Source organism: Pseudophryne corroboree, chromosome 2 (genome assembly GCF_028390025.1).
Source record: "Pseudophryne corroboree isolate aPseCor3 chromosome 2, aPseCor3.hap2, whole genome shotgun sequence".
NCBI classification, from domain to species: domain Eukaryota; kingdom Metazoa; phylum Chordata; class Amphibia; order Anura; family Myobatrachidae; genus Pseudophryne; species Pseudophryne corroboree.
In genome coordinates this window covers 599,544,384-599,566,420 of record NC_086445.1, presented here as the reverse complement: position 1 = coordinate 599,566,420, position 22,037 = coordinate 599,544,384, and the positions used below count along the sequence as shown (strand labels likewise).

At 48.2% G+C, this 22,037-nt stretch overlaps 1 protein-coding gene across 2 annotated transcripts in view; it reads right to left on the bottom strand.

Annotated features, from left to right (window-relative positions):
* Positions 1–6,101: 6,101 nt before the first annotated feature.
* The window catches only part of FGR (FGR proto-oncogene, Src family tyrosine kinase), a 370,485-nt gene continuing 354,549 nt past the window's right edge, over positions 6,102–22,037 (bottom strand). For both annotated transcript variants that reach the window (XM_063954690.1, XM_063954688.1), the window contains 2 exons: positions 9,765–9,896; positions 6,102–7,647 (listed from right to left, as the gene is read on the bottom strand). In XM_063954690.1, the coding sequence (XP_063810760.1) occupies positions 7,439–7,647; positions 9,765–9,896 (341 nt within the window). In that variant the 3' untranslated portion in view covers positions 6,102–7,438. The remainder of the gene's footprint in view (positions 7,648–9,764; positions 9,897–22,037) is intronic.

Below are 22,037 nucleotides of genomic sequence, written 5' to 3'. Positions count from 1 at the left end.
CAGCGCTCTGTGAGCTGCTGGCATGCCTCCAGGGGCGGATTATGAGTCCGGGGGGCCCAGGGCACTTGAGACAGGGGAGCCCTATCTCATGGCTGTGTCTGCTGTGGGGCTGGGGGCGTGGCCTAATCGTGGCCCGCGTGGCCACACCCCCTTATGCAAATTACAGATTTTTTTTTATATGGAATTTTGGCCCCTCAGCTAGGGCTAAAGCCAGAGGAGGTGGTCGCTTCCCCCTACACACCCGCACAGGCAGAAGAAAGCAGGCAACACCACAGATCTGCCAACACGCAGCAGCGTGTGCTGACTGTAGCACAATGCTGCCGCTGTTGCTGGCAGGACAAGGGAGCTTCTGAGCTGGGACAGAGCTACTCCAGCCGGGGGGCCCCCTAAAACTGTGGGTCCCACGGTACGTACCCCCTGCCCCCCCCCCTTAATCCGGCTCTGCTGCCGGAACCCCGGGACAGTTGGGAGGTATGGGGGTGTGTGAGGGGTATGCCGTACAGACAGAGGGGCACCGGCTCACTGTGTGCTTGACCCCCCACATCAGCATACTCAGCAAGGTCTCTCTGGCGCGGAGGAGCATCATTTTCTAGCACACTCCACGCTTCTTAGCTGCAGTTTTGTGGGGCACCTGCTGCTGTGCAGGTTCCGTACTGCCTCTGTTATCTCCAGCCCCGGCAACCCCACCGCTAGCTGCAGTGCTGCCGCCCGCAGTGAGGTGCGCCCAGCTCCTTCACACACTTTAGCCAGCGGGTAGCGCTGCAGAAGTCCGAGCTGCTTGCAGGCTCCGACCCCCTCCTCCCTCCAGCCGCAGCATCTCCTGGGAGCTAACCAGTCACTCCCAGTCTCCCCTTACCACAGTGCCCAGCAGCCGCGAGGTCCGTGCCGTGTGCATGCTATGACCCCCTCCTATCTCCAGTCGCAGTGTCTCCTGGGGGCTAACCAGTCACTCCCAGTCTCCCCTTACCACAGTGCCCGGCAGCTGCGCGAGGTCTGCGGTGTGTGACTGAGGAGGGGGGGAGGGATGCTGACGGGCAGAGGAAGCAGGACTCCAGCCTGAGAGAGTCAGCCATGCCAAGTCTCCACCAGCAGCAGATCCCAACAGGTTGGAGTGGAACAGCAGCAGCCGTGACTCCGGTAAGACACATCTGTCTGTCACCACTGTTTTGTCCCTAATACCAATCTCTCCCGTGCCCTGTGTTCTGTCATGTCCCTGTCACCTCTGACCTTGCCCTGTCACCTTTATCCTGGCCCTTTCACCCTTATGCTGGCCCTTTTACCCCTATCCTGGCCCTGTCACGCCTGTCCTGGCCCTGTTACTGCATGCCCTCCAACTACCTTTTTGACAGGTACAGTACCCGCAGCGCCTCCAGACCCCTCCTCAATGCACCACACCTCCGCACCTTCCCCTCCACCACATGCGGCACTCCACCCCTCCCCCACACGCTGTGCCTCCAGACCCCCTACACCACCCGTGGCTCCCACTCCTCCGCCCCTCCACCACCCACAGCACCTCCAGACCCCCTCCACCATCCACCCCCATATATGTCTCCCCCCACACCTGCCCCCCTCCACCCGCAGCATCTGCAGACCCCCTCCTCCATCTGCGGTCCCCCTCACCCGACCCTCCCCCACCCATGGCACCCCCGCACCTACCCCTCCACCACCTGCAGCGCCTCCAGACCCCCTTCCCCATCCGCCGCACCACCCGTACCTGCCCCTCCCCTACCCACGGTGCCTCCAGACCGTCGCAAGGGGCTGTGCCTCCTTCACCATGGCACGCACTTTCATTGTGCAATATTTAACCACTGACAAAGGAATGCAGGTAATACTCCATATAATACAAATATTGAACCCCAGAAAGGCATGCAAGGGTTAAGGGGGTGTAGCCCCTTGCGACGGTGTGAAGAGCGCCCGTAGGGCGCGATGAAGCACCTAGTATATATATATTCATACACAGAGAGAAAGATAGGAAAAAGATTGTGTGAGTAAAGAAAAACATGGTTATCTTACTATGTACAGTATTGTAGCACTATATACTGTACATATACCATATTATTAATTATAGTAAATGTTAAAGTCATACTGTTTGAAAGTAGCAACTGTTAAACTAGTCTAATTAATAATACTGATAAGGAGTTAATGCAAGTAGTCCAAGTAACTGGGTCCTACAGTTTGTGACTATATCCCACACAACTGGAACTGAAGCTAGAAATACAACACCTGATGAATGGGCGGTGCATATATATAGAGTGGGTATTACTAGTTCATTTGCAAAGCTGGGTAGCATTTACCAACCATAAACAGGAATGAGGTGATGACATAATTTAATTGCGTGGGATTTTAGCATCCGTGCCCCTTATGCTGTGCCACACACACACACACACACACACACACACACACACACACACACACACACACACACACACACACACACACACACACACACACACACACACACACTTCAACATGTCACCTCTGATTAAGTGCACAATATTTTTCATGACATGCATACCTCTCCAAGCACTCCATCTCCTCATGACCTCCTACCACCTAACCACCCTGCCTTTTTTCATCTCCTCTACAGAGCTTTCAATCACTTTTAGTCACCCCTAATAACTCTTTATCACCAAACTGCTGCTCCTCACCTTCTCTCGTCACGTCTCCTATTACTGATTCCATTCCACACCCCCTCCTCCCTACTTCTATCTAACCTTCCTCTTCTTCATGCACATGATGCCATCTGCCCCTCCACTACCTCTTCCCATCCTCTGCTTCCTTTCCCTTTACAGCTCCCAGAGGTGTAGAGGGCGGCAAGGGGCTGGCACACTGTTTGTACAGGGAAAGGGCTGGTTTAATGCCAATCTGTCTCTGCACACACAGCAGAAAAATCTAGTCTGGGAGTTAAAGGGAGGAGGGAGAGGGGACTTTACACAAGGAGGGAGGTGTGAAAACATCTGAATCAGCTGAGAGGTGTCTGTAATATAACCCCGAGAGAGGGAGAAGACGACAGAAAGAGATACAGAGAAATATAGAGATGGAGAGGAAAGAATGATTCAGTATTAAAAGAAAAAGAGAAAGGGCATCTAGCATAGAAGTATAGGAAGACTGAACTTAAATGAAGAGAGATGATTTAAATGTTTATGTTCTTGAACATGCTAATAAAGCAATCTTGTCACAGTGACCTGATACTTCATTGTCCACCCTGCTCCTGATTTCCAACTACAACGAGCCTTGTATGTAGCTGGGAACATTCCAAAGGTGGCTAGCATCAACTGTTCCTCCCTGCAGCATGAATGAGCCTAGCAACACACATAGGTGGCCCAACCAGTCAAGATACAATTCATAGTTGTTTGGAGCAAGCATTTTGATCTTACAAGGATCCTAGTATTACTGTAATTTTGGGGTGACAGTGACACATGCTGCAATAATGCTCTAATATCTTGACATCAGCTGGAATATTACAGCATATGTGGGCAGCTTTAATAAGATGACTCCAAAATAGTTTATGACAAGAAGTCTTCAATAGCAATTCTTATTGATTTAAAAGTTAATATTAATATTAATGCATTATTGATGTTGTGATCCTAAAATCATTATTTATTACATACGTGAGTTAAATGTACCACAATGTCTAAAGATCTATTTGATTTTTGGAATATCACTTTTCATATAAAAAGCAACAACTTGAAAGGACGGACACTGGTGTCACGCTCTGGGGATTTGGTGAATTCGGGTTTGGATCCTGGACTGGTACAGATTGAGAGAGTTGTGTCTTGAAAGTAGCTGGCTTAATATAATTGCTGCTCATAGACTAGGAGCAATTATAACCAGTACTGTATAGTTGGCAAAGACCTAGAACAGGGGCACGGAATCTAACACGCCAGTGGTTTTCGCAGGGACCCCCGCAAGGAAGTTTGGGTTTCGATGCGCGCAACTTGCAGGTCGTAGCCCCCTGTATGGGTCTTCCAGTACCGGCACTAAAAAGATACTGATATCCTCTGAGCAGAAGCTAGGGTCTTGGTAGGTTAACAGGAATGCAGAGTTCTGAGAACTAAGGAGTCAATGAAGACAACTGCAGACCGAAGCAATGGTGTAGCGTATCAGCTGGAAGTGTGCTAGATGGTTACAGGAATATCGTCTGGAATCGATGGTACTTGGATGTCTGCTAAAACTGACTGTGCAGCCAGATGGAAGGCCTTCACATGTGCAGAAACCAGATTGGAACTGGTAGTGTAACTATTAACAAAACTGCACCTTGCTGGAAATACTACTTTACTTAAATAAACAGGTCAGGAGCCAGGGACGGATCTAGACTTTTCTTTAGGGGGGGCGGTTTACTGTTTAATCTTGACTCCTCCCTCTACAGTCCCAACTCCTCCCATCTGCAATCCAAACTCCTCCTCTCTCAATTCTGACTGAACTTTTTGAGTGAGACTGAGATAGAGCTTTGTGATCGTTCTATGTACATGTGACTGTGCTATGGGGTAATTGTATTTATTAGCCCTAGTACCCACACACCAGCAAGTGAGGGGCAAATGCTCTGTAACCCTTGCTCTCCTGGCTCCTCTGTGCTGCTGTGGTATAAGCTGCAGCACATCGTTCTGCCTCATGCTCTCCCCGGAGAGCTCTCTTCTGCTCAAAAGTGGGCGTGGCTATGACTGTGTTAGGGGGGGCGGTCGCCCACTTCGCCCCCCCCCCCCCCCTAGATCCGGCCCTGTCAGGAGCTCAAGATAGCCTGCTCAGGAGGAACTGTGGCTAGACAAACTTTGATGGTAGACTGTGCTACTTGGTGCTGATATCTTGATAGAAGCAGAGGGAAAGAAAATCCTGGAATGCAGGGATTACAAGGGTTAACAGCACAGCAGTAAACCAGAGTTCCTTGTAGCTGATTTGGAAAGCACAGATGAATCACTATATGGGTGATTAGATACTCTGCAGACAAACACAGTTTCTTACCACTGCTGAGGTCTTGCAGTCTAATAACCAGGGCTGCCACCAGAAATTGTGGGGCCTGGGACTGAAAAAATAAGCAGGGCCCCACCCCTCCCCCCCTCATGGAGGTAATAGCCACGTTAGTAAAGCAGTCCCCGCATCACAACCTACCAGCAGCAGCAGTGGTGGAGGGCGGTCTCTCACACTCAGTCAGTGCTGCTGCTGCTGCTCGGACGGCCCGGCCCGCGGAAGTCAGGCGTGGACCCAGCGCCGCTGGCGGTGGCTTCAATTCTTAAATCTGCCACTGACTAGCAGCAGGTCAGCCGCGGTCAGTGTCACCGGCGGCCAGTGGTGCAAGTAGAAAAAATGTCTTACAGGTACTGTGTGCTCGCGCCGAAGGCGCGCGCGCCAAATAATGGGTGTGGCCAAATGCCACATGGGGTGTGGCCAATGAAAATGGGGGCGTGATACACATATGGGGGGAGGGGCAGATACACATGACCCCCAGATACACGTTGCCCCACAGTGCCAGATATACATTGCCCCACAGTGCCAGATATACCTTGCCCCACAGTGCCAGAAACACATTGCCTCACTGTGCCAGATACACAAATGACCCCAGAGTGCCAGATATACATTGCCTCACAGTGCCAGATACACATTGCCCCACAGTGTCAGATACACATTGCCCCACAGTGCCAGATACACAAATGCCCCCAGAGTGCCAGATACACATTGCTTCACAGTGCCAGATACACAAATGCCCCCACTGTTCCAGATACACAAATGCCCCCAGAGTGCCAGATATACATTGCCTCACAGTGCCAGATACACATTGCCCCACAGTGCCAGATACACAAATGCCCCCACAGTGCCAGATATGCCTCCAGTGCCAGATGCACATGTCCCCCCAGTGACAGATATGCTCCCACTGCCAGGTATACATGCCCCAACCCAGTGCCAGATATGCCCCCCAGTGCCAGATATGCTCCCACTGCCAGGTATACATGCCCCCCCAGTGCCAGATATGCCCCCAGTGCCAGATATGCTCCCATTGCCAGGTATACATGCCCCCCCCCCAGTGCCAGCTATGCCCCCATTGCCAGGTATACATGCCCCCCTAGTGCCAGATATGCCCCCAGTGCCAGATATGCCCCCATTGCCAGGTATACATGCCCCCCCAGTGCCAGATATGCCCCCAGTGCCAGATATACAGGAAGCCCTCCCCTGCTGCTCACCTGTTTGTGTGTGTGAGGAGAGGAGAGCGCAGCCTGCGCCTCTCCTTCTCCTCAGTCTCCGGCGGGTGCGGGTGTCCCCGTTCAATTCAGCGCCGATCCGTGAGCCAATCAAAGGTCCACGGGTGACTGTGTGTGCAGCCCGGGCCCTCCACTCTGTCAGAGTGGCCGGGCCCGGGACAACTGTACACAGGGCACCCCCTTGATGGCAGCCCTGCTAATAACTACAGCAATAGCTTAGGAGGTTGCTGGACTCAAAGAACAATTGCTGGTCTGTAGTGACACAGATGAGACTGAAGCTGGAAACAGGATTCCAGTAATATCTAGAGGCCATCTGTGTTCTGGAGTCTGGGATAGCAAAGACAAAGTAGCAGTAACCTGGACACTGGATACGCAGAGCAGCCAGAAGGAATACAGCACCGGTAAAAGGGAAAACACTAGTACTGGAAACTAGTCACGGAGGCTCAGGAACAGCAGTGCATAGTAAGAACTACAATATGCCAAACAGTTGCACTGGCAATTTGAGTGTTCCAGTTCTACAGCCTTATACCCCTGGAAGTGCAGGGATAGGCTGGATAATGCCAGGTGGTTCAGGCTTGCTCCGGCTAGTCTATAATTGACTGATCAGCGTATAGCTGACCTGGACTGTCATAGCAACACCCAGGACCCGACCAGTGTGTAGTGTGGCCTAGCAATGCTGGTAGCCTGCTGGCAGAGACAGAGTGATGTCTTGGGCGCATGGAGGATGGTACCTGTGTCTGCCGTAGTGCAGAGTCAGCTATGGAGCGAAGTGCCAGGTGAGAGTTCCAGTAACAAGAGAAACTAGGGCATTTTGAGACAACTGGGAGTGATACTGAGATTGTAGCCATTAATCCCTGAGATATACCGAATATTCCAGAGACTCAGGGTCAAAGTCAGTAAGTTCCCAGGTATGCTCACATATACATATTCTCACAATGCATGTTCTCCAGCAGATACTACAAATTTTTATCCACAGCTTCATCAATGTCAATATGCAGTCTGTTATCATAAATACATCTAAGACCTGATTCCTCTATGCTTGTTCTCCTGGAAATTCATTGCACCTCTATAAAACCCAGATATTGATTGACAATAAGGCATTAGATATCCTATAGTCGATGGACAATCCACGTTTGTGGTAGTCTATTAAAGTGACCTTCTTGGTTTTCCTTTTTTTGTAAACATTCAAAATGGAGATGTCATAAGAGTTCTAATTCCATGATCCTAGTTGTCACCTCTTCTTGGCCTTAGAGGTTTTCTCCAGGCTGATACTGAGGTTCAGTGGCCGTAAAGTAATCTTCCAGAAAGGACTGCAAGTATTCAAATGTTGGACGCTCCTCAGGGTCTCCCTTCCAGCACTGTAACATAAGGTCATGCAGAGATGGGGGGCAGCTCTGAGGACATGGCATGCGGTACCCTCTTTCTAATTGCTCCAGTACTTCTCTATTACTCATGCCTAGTATAGAGAAAAAAAGATAATAGGAAAATAGAATTTTATATAAGAAATATAAGACAAAGTTTAAAATTATAATTATATGTCAATTAAAAGCAGGGGAGGACTGGGAATTCATAGTAGCCCTGGAAAACTCTGAAAATGGTCTCTTGTAGGTGGGATCAAGTAGTCAGAATTAATACACCAGTCCAGTTTTAGCACTGTAGTGAAAATAGTAAAACCTGGGAACTAGGTTTGGCTGTTGGATGAAACGCTGTCACTGTAATCCAGATCAGGGGTAACCAAACCTGGTCCTCAAGAGCTGCCAACAGTTAACGTTTTCCAGGTCTCCTCACAGAATCACAAGTGGAATAATTAGCTCCATTTATGAATCTTTTAAAATGTGTCAGTGAGTAACGACTGCACCTGTGCACCTGCTAGGTGAGCTGGAAAACGTGAACTGTTGGTAGCTCTCAATGACCAGGGTTGGCTACCACTGATCTAGATCATCCACTGTCAAACACTAACTGTCTTCAAAGGGGATATTTATCAAACTTTAGAGACAAATAAAGTGCCAAGAAAGCAGCACCTAACGCTGACTATACTCATGGCAACCATAGAGTACAGAGACCATCCCCATGGCTGCCATACTTTCTGAAGACCATCCCAGTGACATGTTCAATACAGTGACCACCCCAGTGGCAGATATTCAGTACAGAGACCATCAGGGTCGGACTGGCCCACCAGCCAACAGGGGAAACCCCTGGTGGGCCACACTGTCCGTGGGCCTAACTCCTCCTCGTCCAGGAATCAGGTTCCAGACTCTATCCTAGTGTTCCCAAATTATACAATATACATATGTTACATTATACTGCACAGTGCCTTGGTGTATTTTCTACAGTGCATTATTGTTGTTAATGTGGTTTGGTTAGCCAGAACTCAGTGGTGGCTGGCCACACCCCCACTGGAGTCTGGCCACACCCTTAAGCATGGGCTCATATCACTGCATTTCCCCGGTGGGCCCTTCATGACCTAGTCCGACACTGTAGACCATCCTATGAAACACAGATAGAATCCACATAACAGTCACCAATACAGAGGGTAGGCACATTAACCCATACAGTACTCACCTAGGGAGCCCTGTATACTCCCACTTACCCATTCTGCCCTGTTTACCTGCTTACCCTTGTGCACTCATACTCATGTGCTGACTCCTGAGTATTCCCTACTGTGTGTACTCATACTCCTTTTGGTGCCTCCATGTACTCACACTCATCTGGCACCATTTTCATGCTCCCCCCGGGTGTTGTAATTCACCCTTATGATCTTAAAGACAATAAACCAAGCTTTGCATGGACTGCAGCTTCCTGTTGGCCACTCTTTTAATTAACACTGCTGGGCTGGGCCCCAGGATAAAGACATAGTTGGAAGGGAGTAGGCACAAGGAAGTGACAAACAAGCAGGCGCTAATTGAAGTGACTACAATGTAGTCTTTCAATGAGGGCAGACATCCAATTTGCCTATATCTACACATTGCTACCCTTGGCTCCTGATAAAAATGCAAACAGATGGGCAGATGGCACCCAATTTTCAGCAGTGTAGACGTGTCCGGATACCAGCTCAACAGCAGCATACAGCAATCCAGATCCAAACAGCCGCTTTCACCAGGGCACACGTGGATCGGCGGAGTCACACAGATGGTTAATGGCCCCTGCTGTACTTAGATGGTTATCCCGCTGAGGGAAGTTGCTGGATCGGGGTGCAAGGAGTAAAGCCAGTGTTTTGTGACACTACCAGAGGGGAGCCTGGTGAAGGTGAGTAGGTGGCTTATAAAGGGGTAGGCTGTTCCGTGAAAACCATGTCATAGGTGGTTAGATCCCTTAGAACCCAGAAAACAAATTGTTGCAGAAAAAATAAAGACCAGATTCCCAGCCCCCCCCATTATAACTCCAAGTGAGGTCTATGGCCAATCCACCCCTGTGAGAAGAATTGTCTTTATTTATGGAAATTCACTTACAACAGTGAAGATATTGTATATGTCTAAATATATTTGATACATAAATGTGAAATTTAAGTACAGCTGTGTGTTTATACATAATACTAAGCTCCCCAGATTCTGTTGCCTAGCAGAACATTTGTACCTGGATACGGAACTCTTCCTTTCGTCACCAGCTCAGACACTAGGATTCCAAATGACCAGACGTCAGATTTAATGGTGAATCTGCCATACATAGCAGCCTCAGGAGCTGTCCACTTGATGGGAAATTTGGCACCTGTTTGGATGCACAGTAATTATGCTATGTATTAATCATTAGATGTTAAGAGGCTTGTATCCAGGCTTTACAGAGAAATGTGAAGCAGAAAATGATTTCTAAAACACAGAGAATTAAATTTAAATTTGCTTTTTGACAAATGCAAGAAATAGGTGGTGTATGCCATACATACGATAACTTGTTAACAATCAAAGTGCCGAGTAGCAGTAAGTGGAAAAAGGAAGGCAGGAGCTGCGATGACGGCAAGTTTATCTTTAAGCATTTTATGCATGCCGACAGCACAACTATAATCATGTACATTTATACAACTATAAAGTGTACAATTCCGTATGTAGCATTTAACACGTGCCGACACATCAGTATCTGCCTTCCAGGGCCCCCATTGTGTTGTCAACGAATTGATTGTTGATAAGAACACTACATCCCATATGCAATATTTATTATAAGCCAGCTATGGGTGTTATCCTAACTCGCTCTACCTAGCATAATGTGTATAAGGGTCTCTACCTGGCATAACATGTATAAGGGGCTCTACCTTGCGTAATATGTATAAGAGGCTCTACTTGGCATAATGTGTATAAGAAGCTCTACCTGGCGTAATGTGTATAAGGGGCTTTACCTGGCGTAATTTGTATAAGGGGCTCTACTGTGGTGTAACGCGTATAAGAAGTACTACTGTGTGATGTAATGCGAATAGCAGACACTGTGCGGTGTAATGTAAATTGGTACTATACTGTAGCCACACCCCATTCCCCACAAAGCCATGCCCTTCTTTTTTTTTGCACGTGCCTTCGGTGCGCACTGTACAGTACCTATTTTAAATATGGGGGAAGGGGGCATCCATTCTCTTTCTAGCACAGGGCACTAAAAATGCCTAGTTACCTCTCTGTGCAAAAATACATTGCAAGTAGCGACAGATTGGGAATTTACAGTGGCCCTATGTATATGGGATCATATCAACTGTGGGTGGGGCCAACACAAGTAGGTGTTGCTAGAACATAATTATCCTTAACCACATTGGTGGTAGGCAAGACCAATACAGTACACAGTAATATGAGGAGTCACTTTCCTGATAATTTGTGCAGCACTGGAGCTGCTCTATAGGTCAAAAATGATTAAAAACAGATTTTTTTTTACATATGACTACTGATGGGCAGCCTGTGGGAAGCCATTGATTTCAGTAGAAGAGGATGAGGAAGATTTATGAGTGAAGAAGGCATAAGTGGAAGAAGATGTGGGTGGTGTGAGAAAGACACGAGAAAAAGTGAGTTGTGAGGGGCACGGAAAAAGTGAGAGGTGCAATCTAATTTCGGAGGGATAACTATAAGAGAGGTAAAAGGAGTCAGGCTAGTCAGACAGGCATACAAATGGGGAGAAATAAAGGACACGCAAGCTGAAAATATATAAAAGTATCTTAATGGCTACCATTCAATGCAGAGAACATCCAAGGGTCTGCCATGCTATGCACAGCGTATCCAAGTAATTGCTATTAAACACAGAAAGGATCTTAGGGGGTCATTCCGAGTTGTTCGCTCGGTAAATTTCTTCGCATCGCAGCGATTTTCCGCTTAGTGCGCATGCGCAATGTTCGCACTGCGACTGCGCCAAGTAAATTTGCTATGCAGTTAGGAATTTTACTCACGGCTTTTTCATCGTTCTGGTGATCGTAATGTGATTGACAGGAAGTGGGTGTTTCTGGGCGGAAACTGACCGTTTTATGGGAGTGTGTGAAAAAACGCTACCGTTTCTGGGAAAAACGCGGGAGTGGCCGGAGAAACAGAGGAGTGTCTGGGCGAACGCTGGGTGTGTTTGTGACGTCAAACCAGGAACGACAAGCACTGAACTGATCGCAGATGCCGAGTAAGTCTCGAGTTACTCAGAAACTGCACAGAGATGTCTTATCGCAATATTGCGAATCTTTCGTTCGCAATTTTAAGATGCTAAGATTCACTCCCAGTAGGCGGCGGCTTAGCGTGTGCAAAGCTGCTAAAAGCAGCTTGCGAGCGAACAACTCGGAATGACCCCCTTAGTTACTAACATACAATATAGAGCATCCTAGTAACTGCCATACAATACAGAAAGCATCCTAGTGACCACCTTACAATAAGTGATGAGCGGGTTCGGTTCCTCGGAAACCGAACCCCCCCGAACTTCACCCATTTTACACGGGTCCGAGGCATACTCGGATTCTCCCGTATGGCTCGGTTAACCCGAGCGCGCCCGAACGTCATCATTCCGCTGTTGGATTCTCGCGAGATTCGTATTCTATATAAGCAGCCGCGCGTCGCCGCCATTTTCACTCGTGCATTGGAAATGTTAGGGAGAGGACGTGGCTGGCGTCCTCTCCGTTTATTCATTGTTGATGCAAATATTTGTGCTTGCTTATATCTTAATTGTGGGGACTGGGGAGCAGCTGTATATTAATATAGGAGGAGTACAGTGCAGAGTTTTGCTGATCAGTGACTACCAGTTTTATCCGTTCTCTGCCTGAAAAAAACGCTCCTTATCTGTGCTCAGTGTGCTGCATATATCTGTGCTCACACTGCTTAATTGTGGAGACTGGGGAGCAGCTGTATTATATAGGAGGAGTACAGTGCAGAGTTTTGCTGACAGTGACCACCAGTATATGTTGTCTGCCTGAAAAACACTCCATCTCTGTGCTCAGTGTGCTGCATATATCTGTGCTCACACTGCTTTATTGTGGGGACTGGGGCCCACCAGTATAATATTATATAGGAGGAGTACAGTGCAGAGTTTTGCTGACCAGTGACCACCAGTATACGTTAACTTGTCTGCCTCTGAAAAACACTCCATATCTGTGCTGCATTGTAGTATATAGTAGGAGTACAGTGCATAATTTTGCTGACCACCAGTATATAATATATAGGCGTACGGTACAGAAGGCCACTGCTGTACCTACCTCTGTGTCGTCAAGTATACTATCCATCCATACCTGTGCTGCATTTCAGTTTTGCACAGTTTGCTGACCACCAGTATATAATATATAGCATTACGGTACAGTAGGCCACTGCTGTACCTACCTCTGTGTCATCAAGTATACTATTCATCCATACCTGTGGTGCATTTCAGTTTTGCACAGTTTGCTGACCACCAGTATAAAATATATAGCATTACGGTACAGTAGGCCACTGCTGTACCTACCTCAGTGTCGTCAAGTATACTATCCATCCATACCTGTGGTGCATTTCAGTTTTGCACAGTTTGCTGACCACCAGTATATAATATATAGCATTACGGTACAGTAGGCCACTGCTGTACCTACCTCTGTGTCGTCAAGTATACTATCCATCCATACCTGTGGTGCATTTCAGTTTTGCACAGTTTGCTGACCACTAGTATATAATATATAGTATTACGGTACAGTTGGCCACTGCTCTACCTACCTCTGTGTCGTCAAGTATACTATCCATCCATACCTGTGGTGCATTTCCGTTTTGCACAGTTTGCTGACCACCAGTATATAATATATAGCATTACGGTACAGTAGGCCACTGCTGTACCTACCTCTGTGTCGTCAAGTATACTATCCATCCATACCTGTGGTGCATTTCAGTTTTGCACAGTTTGCTGACCACCAGTATATAATATATAGCATTACGGTACAGTAGGCCACTGCTGTACCTACCTCTGTGTCGTCAAGTATACTATCCATCCATACCTGTGGTGCATTTCAGTTGTGCGCAGTATTACATAGTAGTAGGCCATTGCTATTGATACTGGCATATAATTCCACACATTAAAAAATGGAGAACAAAAATGTGGAGGTTAAAATAGGGAAAGATCAAGATCCACTTCCACCTCGTGCTGAAGCTGCTGCCACTAGTCATGGCCGAGACGATGAAATGCCATCAACGTCGTCTGCCAAGGCCGATGCCCAATGTCATAGTAGAGAGCATGTAAAATCCAAAAAACAAAAGTTCAGTAAAATGACCCAAAAATCAAAATTGAAAGCGTCTGATGAGAAGCGTAAACTTGCCAATATGCCATTTACGACACGGAGTGGCAAGGAACAGCTGAGGCCCTGGCCTATATTCATGGCTAGTGGTTCAGATTCACATGAGGATGGAAGCACTCATCCTCTCGCTAGAAAAATGAAAAGACTTAAGCTGGCAAAAGCACAGCAAAGAACTGTGCGTTCTTCTAAATCACAAATCCCCAAGGAGAGTCCAATTGTGTCGGTTGCGATGCCTGACCTTCCCAACACTGGACGGGAAGAGCTTGCGCCTTCCACCATTTTCACGCCCCCTGCAAGTGCTGGAAGGAGCACCCGCAGTCCAGTTCCTGATAGTCAAATTGAAGATGTCACTGTTGAAGTACACCAGGATGAGGATATGGGTGTTGCTGGCGCTGGGGAGGAAATTGACAAGGAGGATTCTGATGGTGAGGTGGTTTGTTTAAGTCAGGCACCCGGGGAGACACCTGTTGTCCGTGGGACGAATATGGCAATTGACATGCCTGGTCAAAATACAAAAAAAATTAGCTCTTCGGTGTGGAATTATTTCAACACAAATGCGGACAACAGGTGTCAAGCCGTGTGTTGCCTTTGTCAAGCTGTAATAAGTAGGGGTAAGGACGTTACCTCACCACGGAACATCCTCCCTTATACGTCACCTGCAGCGCATTCATCATAAGTCAGTGACAAGTTCAAAAACTTTGGATGACAGCGGAAGCAGTCCACTGACCACTAAATCCCTTCCTCTTGTAACCAAGCTACTGCAAACCACACCACCAACTCCCTCAGTGTCAATTTCCACCTTACACAGGAAAGCCAATAGTCCTGCAGGCCATGTCACTGGCAAGTCTGACGAGTCTTCTCCTGCCTGGGATTCCTCCAATGCATCCTTGAGTGTAACGCCTACTGCTGCTGGCGCTGCTGTTGTTGCTGCTGGGAGTCGATCGTCATCCCAGAGGGGAAGTCGGAAGACCACTTGTACTACTTCCAGTAAGCAATTGACTGTCCAACAGTCCTTTGCGAGGAAGATGAAATATCACAGCAGTCATCCTGCTGCAAAGCGGATAACTCAGGTCATGTCAGCCTGGGTGGTGAGAAACGTGGTTCCGGTATCCATCGTTAATTCAGAGGCAACTAGAGACTGATTGAGGTACTGTGTCCCCGGTACCAAATACCATCTAGGTTCCATTTCTCTAGGCAGGCGATACCGAAAATGTACACAGACGTCAGAAAAAGAGTCACCAGTGTCCTAAAAAATGCAGTTGTACCCAATGTCCACTTAACCACGGACATGTGGACAAGTGGAGCAGGGCAGACTCAGGACTATATGACTGACAGCCCACTGGGTAGATGTATTGCCTCCCGCAGCAAGAACAGCAGCGGCGGCACCAGTAGCAGCATCTCGCAAAAGCCAACTCGTTCCTAGGCAGGCTACGCTTTGTATCACCGCTTTCCATAAGAGGCACACAGCTGACAACCTCTTACGGAAACTGAGGAACATCATCGCAGAATGGCTTACCCCAATTGGACTCTCCTGGGGATTTGTGACATCGGACAACGCCACCAATATTGTGCGTGCATTACATCTGGGCAAATTCCAGCACGTCCCATGTTTTGCACATACATTGAATTTGGTGGTGCAGAATTATTTAAAAAACGACAGGGGCGTGCAAGAGATGCTGTCGGTGGCCCGAAGAATTGCGGGCCACTTTCGGCATTCAGCCACCGCGTGCCGAAGACTGGAGCACCACCAAACATTCCTGAACCTGCCCTGCCATCATCTGAAGCAAGAGGTGGTAACGAGGTAGAATTCAACCCTCTATATGCTTCAGAGGATGGAGGAGCAGCAGCAAAAGGCCATTCAAGCTTATACATCTGCCCACGATATAGGCAAAGGAGGGGGAATGCACCTGACTCAAGCGCAGTGGAGAATGATTTCAACGTTGTGCAAGGTTCTGCAACCCTTTTGAACTTGCCACACGTGAAGTCAGTTCAGACACTGCCAGCCTGAGTCAGGTCATCCCCCTCATCAGGCTTTTGCAGAAGAAGCTGGAGAGATTGAAGGAGGAGCTAAAACAGAGCGATTCCGCTAGGCATGTGGGACTTGTGGATGGAGCCCTTAATTCGCTTAACCAGGATTCACGGGTAGTCAATCTGTTGAAATCAGAGCACTACATTTTGGCCACCGTGCTCGATCCTAGATTTAAAACTTACGTTGTATCTCTCTTTCCGGCAGACACAAGTCTGCAGAGGTTCAAAGACCTGCTGGTGAGAAAATTGTCAAGTCAAGCGGAACGTGACCCGTCAACAGCTCCTCCTTCACATTCTCCCGCAACTGGGGGTGCGAGGAAAAGGCTAAGAATTCCGAGCCCACCCGCTGGCGGTGATGCAGGGCAGTCTGGAGCGAGTGCTGACATCTGGTCCGGACTGAAGGACCTGGCAACGATTACTGACATGTCGTCTACTGTCATTGCATATGATTCTGTCACCATTGAAAGAATGGTGGAGGATTATATGAGTGACCGCATCCAAGTAGGCACGTCAGACAGTCCGTACGTATACTGGCAGGAAAAAGAGGCAATTTGGAGGCCCTTGCACAAACTGGCTTTATTCTACCTAAGTTGCGCTCCCTTCAGTGTGTACTCCGAAAGAGTGTTTAGTGCAGCCGCTCACCTTGTCAGCAATCGGCGTACGAGGTTACTTCCAGAAAATGTGGAGAAGATGATGTTCATCAAAATGAATTATAATCAATTCCTCCGTGGAGACATTCACCAGAAATTGCCTCCAGAAAGTACACAGGGATCTGAGATGGTGGATTCCAGTGGGGACGAATTAATAATCTGTGAGGAGGGGGATGTACACAGTGAAAGGGGTGAGGAATCGGAGGATGATGATGAGGTGGACATCTTGCCTCTGTAGAGCCAGTTTGTGCAAGGAGAGATTGATTGCTTCTTTTTTGGTGGGGGCCCAAACCAACCAGTCATTTCAGTCACAGTCGTGTGGCAGACCCTGTCGCTGAAATGATGGGTTCGTTAAAGTGTGCATGTCCTGTTTATACAACATAAGGGTGGGTGGGAGGGCCCAAGGACAATTCCATCTTGCACCTCTTTTTCTTTCATTTTTCTTTGCATCATATGCTGTTTGGGGACAATTTTTTTTGAAGTGCCATCCTGCCTGACACTGCAGTGCCACTCCTAGATGGGCCAGGTGTTTATGTCGGCCACTAGGGTCGCTTAGCTTAGTCACACAGCTACCTCATTGCGCCTCTTTTTTTCTTTGCATCATGTGCTGTTTGGGGACTATTTTTTTTAAGTGCCATCCTGTCTGACACGGCAGTGCCACTCCTAGATGGGCCCGGTGTTTGTGTCGGCCACTTGGGTCGCTTAGTTTAGTCAAACAGCTACCTCATTGCGCCTCTTTTTTTCTTTGCATCATGTGCTGTTTGGGGACTATTTTTTTGAAGTGCCATCCTGTCTGACACTGCAGTGCCACTCCTAGATGGGCCAGGTGTTTGTGTCGGCCACTTGTGTCGCTTAGCTTAGTCACACAGCGACCTTGGTGCGCCTCTTTTTTTCTTTGCATCATGTGCTGTTTGGGGACTATTTTTTTTAAGTGCCATCCTGTCTGACACTGCAGTGCCACTCCTAGATGGGCCAGGTGTTTGTGTCGGCAACTTGGGTCCCTTAGCTAAGTCACACAGCTACCTCATTGCGCCTCTTTTTTTCTTTGCATCATGTGCTGTTTGGGGACTATTTTTTTGAAGTGCCATCCTGTCTGACACTGCAGTGCCACTCCTAGATGGGCCAGGTGTTTGTGTCGGCCACTTGTGTCGCTTAGCTTAGTCACACAGCGACCTTGGTGCGCCTCTTTTTTTCTTTGCATCATGTGCTGTTTGGGGACAATTTTTTTGAAGTGCCATCCTGCCTGACACTGCAGTGCCACTCCTAGATGGGCCAGGTGTTTGTGTCGGCCACTTGTGTCACTTAGCTTAGCCATCCAGCGACCTCAGTGCAAATTTTAGGATTAAAAATAATATTGTGAGGTGTTCAGAATAGACTGAAAATGAGTGTAAATTATGGTTATTGAGGTTAATAATACTATGGGATCAAAATGACCCCCAAATTCTATGATTTAAGCTGTTTTTGAGGTTTTTTTGTAAAAAAAAAACACCCGAATCCAAAACAAACCCGAATCCGACAAAAAGTTTCAGGGAGGTTTTGCCAAAACGCGTCCGAATCCAAAACACGGCCGCGGAACCGAATCCAAAACCAAAACACAAAACCCGAAAAATTGCCGGTGCACATCACTACTTACAATATTAGGAGCATCTTTATTACTGCCTTACAATACAGAGAGAATCATATGGATCAATATGCAAAACTGAGATCAATTGATTATATGCTGTATTTCATGAGGTTCTAAGTCAATAGGCTGTATTTAAATGTAGACAGTAGTATGTTTAAAATAAGGAGTTTTGGAAGTGGCAATTGTCTCAAAATTGTTAGTGTACTAAAATACAAATCCTACAACAAGCATACAGTAGTGGCCAAACTTGTGGAAACCTTTTTGAAAATGTGCATTTTTGACGTTTAACAGTTTATAGCACTAATATATTTTAGAATTATAAAAAAAAAGAATTATAACGTCATTACAATGGCAATTTAATTTAGAACATAATACAACATAATATAAAGTTCATTGTAACACAATTTTACATTTTGAAAACAGTTATATGTACTTAACTGTGGGAAAGTGCATTTCTTAGTTTCACACATAGGGAGTCATTAGATCTGATCGCTGCTGTGCTTCTTCGCACAGTGGGTGATCAGATCCGAACTGCGCATGCACCACACTGCGCCAGCGCGTCACACAGCTACAACGGGCTTCGCCGGTCAGCGACGGGATGGTGCGAAGGATCCATTCACACTGGCGTTCACAAGGAGATTGACAGGAAGTGGCCGTTTGTGGATGTCAACTGCCCGTTTTTTAAGGGAGTGTCCGGAAAAACGCAGGTGTGATCAAGCGTTTTCAGGGAGGGTGTCTGACGTCAGCTCCGATCCCTATCAGCCTGTTCTCATCGCACTGTAAGAGTAAGTCCTGGGCTGCGCAGAGACTGCACAAAATCAGTTTGTGCAGCTCAGCTACTCATGTGATCGCACACCTACACAGCGAAAATCCACTCCCCCTGTAGTCCTGCGATCAGATCTGAATGGCCCACAATATTCATTAGTACTTCGTTGGGAAGCCTTTTGCTGCAATTTCATACCTCCCAACATTGGTGGCCTGTGGATCTGGACCTTTGGCGTATCAAAAGCACGACCAAGTCAGAAAAGGGGTGGGGCCTAGGGATAAGGGGACAGGCCTCATGTTACTCCCGTTTCTGGCACTGCGGGGGTATGCCCAGCACTCTCCGTTATGCTGGGCTGCCCCCAAGCTCTCTCTGCACTGAGTATAGATGCTAAGCGCATGCGCACACCATCTATTCACCAGCTGCTTACCCACTGCTCTGCACAGTTTGTGCTCCCCCCAACTGCTCCCTCCTCCCCACTGTGGGACACTGATTTATTTGCTGCTATTTAAAATGCCATTGATCACACACATTCGTCCCGCACCTTTTGCTGTCATACATCCCCACAGCATAACACTAACTGGATGCTTCATAGTAGGGGGTGGTCTTCAGTATGCCGACTGTCGGGATCCCGGCACACAGTATACCGGTGCCGGAATCCTGACAGCCGGCATACCGACACTTATTCTCCCTCGTGGGAGTCCACGACCCCCCTGGAGGGAGAATAAATAGCGTGGCGCGCCACCGTGCCTGCAAGGGGCTCATTTGCACTCGCCACGCTGTCGGTATGCCGGCGGTCGGGCTCCCGGCACCGGTATGCTGGTCGCCGGGAGCCCGGCCGCCGGCATACCATACCACACCCCATGGTAGGTGTTGTGCACTCAGGTAGCAAATCTTCTGCAATTCTTCTGCGGACATATTCCATTCCATCACTACCAAATATGGATATTCTGGTTTCATCACTCCAGATGACACTGTTCCATTGTTCTTCTGACCACTTAATAATGCTTTTTAGCCCATTCTAATCTTTTCTGTCTTAGTTTGAGAGATAAAAGTGATTTTTTTTTCTTGGAATTCTGGTGTTTATAATTAAATATTGAAGTCTGCGTCGAACAGTCCTGGCACTGATGTTTACACCAAGTTCACATAAATCATTTTGAATTGCCTCAGACGATCTTTTTCTGTCTCTGAAGCCCAGTTTGTTTCATTCTTCTATCACAGCATGGTGTTGGGGATCTTTCCTTAACTATACCAGTTTGTTTCGGAATAAACTGAGGGCCTAATGCAGACCTGATCGTAGCAGCAAATTTGTTAGCAGTTGGGCAAAACCATGTGGGTCATTCCGACCCAATCGCTCGCTGTAGTGTATCGCAGCGCAGGGATCCGGTCAGAACTGTGCATGCGCCAGCGCCGCAGTGCGCCGACGCATGCCAGATGGCTGAAGGCCGTTGTTGCCTAGCGATCCCCTCTGCCTGATCGTCCCCCCACATGTCTGAGTGCCTGATCGTGCTGGGCGTCCCCCCGCATGTCTGAGTGCCTGATCGTAGCTGTGCTAAATTTAGCACAGCTACGATCAACTTGGAATGACCCCCCATGTGCACTGCAGGTGTGGCAGATATAACATTTGCAGAGAGAGTTAAGGTACATACACACTGGCCGTTTTTGGCCAGCGTGTATGCACAGCGATGATCGCTGACATCGCTGGGCTGAAAATTGCTCAGTGCATACACACTGAGCAATTTTCCTTCCTGTCCAGCGATGTCAGCGGGGGTGAACGGCTTTCCATAGTAGGACACTATCAGGGGCGTCAGAACGTTTTTAGGTTGGGGGGGGCAAGATATAATCTCATTTCGGCGCCCCTAAATTGCTGAATCGCTTATGAAATGCATTGAAAAGGCTGAATCCACACTGAATTACCACACCCAGAAAAGCCGAATACAGGGCCTGATTGCTGTGCTGCAAATTACACTGTCCTGCGATCAGATTGTCTCCGCCCAAGGGGAGTGAAAATTCATCACGTGCAAGTGTGCGATTCCATGTGTACGCTGTGCGAAAATTCCCCTCAGGCAGCGGACAGCTGCAAATCCGTTCACATCACACTCACCATCGAATGTTTTTCCCATTCTGTGCAGTGTGTGCAGTCTGTGCGTAGCTCAAAACTTACTCCTCCAGTGCGAAGGAATCAGGGCGATCGGGTCTGGAGCGTTTTCCCTGACATTCCCAGAAAACGGTCAGTTACCACCCACAAATGCCCTCTTCCTGTCAATCAGCTTGCGAACGCTCGTGCAATTTAAATTTTCCCACCATGTGCCCCACGTAGCAGGGAAACACTTGAATTGGCTACCGGTCACCTTAGATGGGGCTAAAGCCCAGTACCCACGGGCCGATGCATGAGAGATGTGTGCTGAGCGAACCGCTCAGCACACATCTCTCCCGCCGCTCAGCACAGTGCGATCTGTGCTGAGCGTGCGGGGGGAGACGGGGGGCCGCTCACTTCACCCAGCGGGTGAAGTGAGCGACCTGCTAGATTGGCCTGCATGCAGGCCAATCTAGCAGCAGCGATAGCGATGCGCGGAGCTGCGCTTCGCTATCGCTGTAAGGGGTACTCACAGAGCGATCAGGCTGATATTCGAAGCAATCTAGTCAGATTGCTTAGCATATCGCTCCGTGAGTACCCCCCTTAATGATCTCAAACTGCCACATGAGGTAGGGTCAGCTAGAGCTAGTGTCACCACCTGCTTCTGCTGGTATGACTGGTGGGGAAAACGAGTGGCACTGAACAACTAAGTTGCCGCACTTTTTTCCTTTCCTGCAGGTGCCATCACAGCATTTACATAAACATATATTTGACACTACATTTTTTTTACAGAACCTTGGCACTCATTACCCTACACATGTAGCCAAGCTCATTGTTGCCATGATGCGTGGTGCGACTAGTGTGCCCACGTCTATGGCGCATGTAGCGTACGCACGCACATGCAATTGACTACTATGGTGTCATCGCTGACTGCACTTAGTCACAGTGCAGTGCATATGCGCACTGCCGCGATGCATACGCCGTGCGTACGCATTGCGGCAACAATGAGCATGGCTATATCTG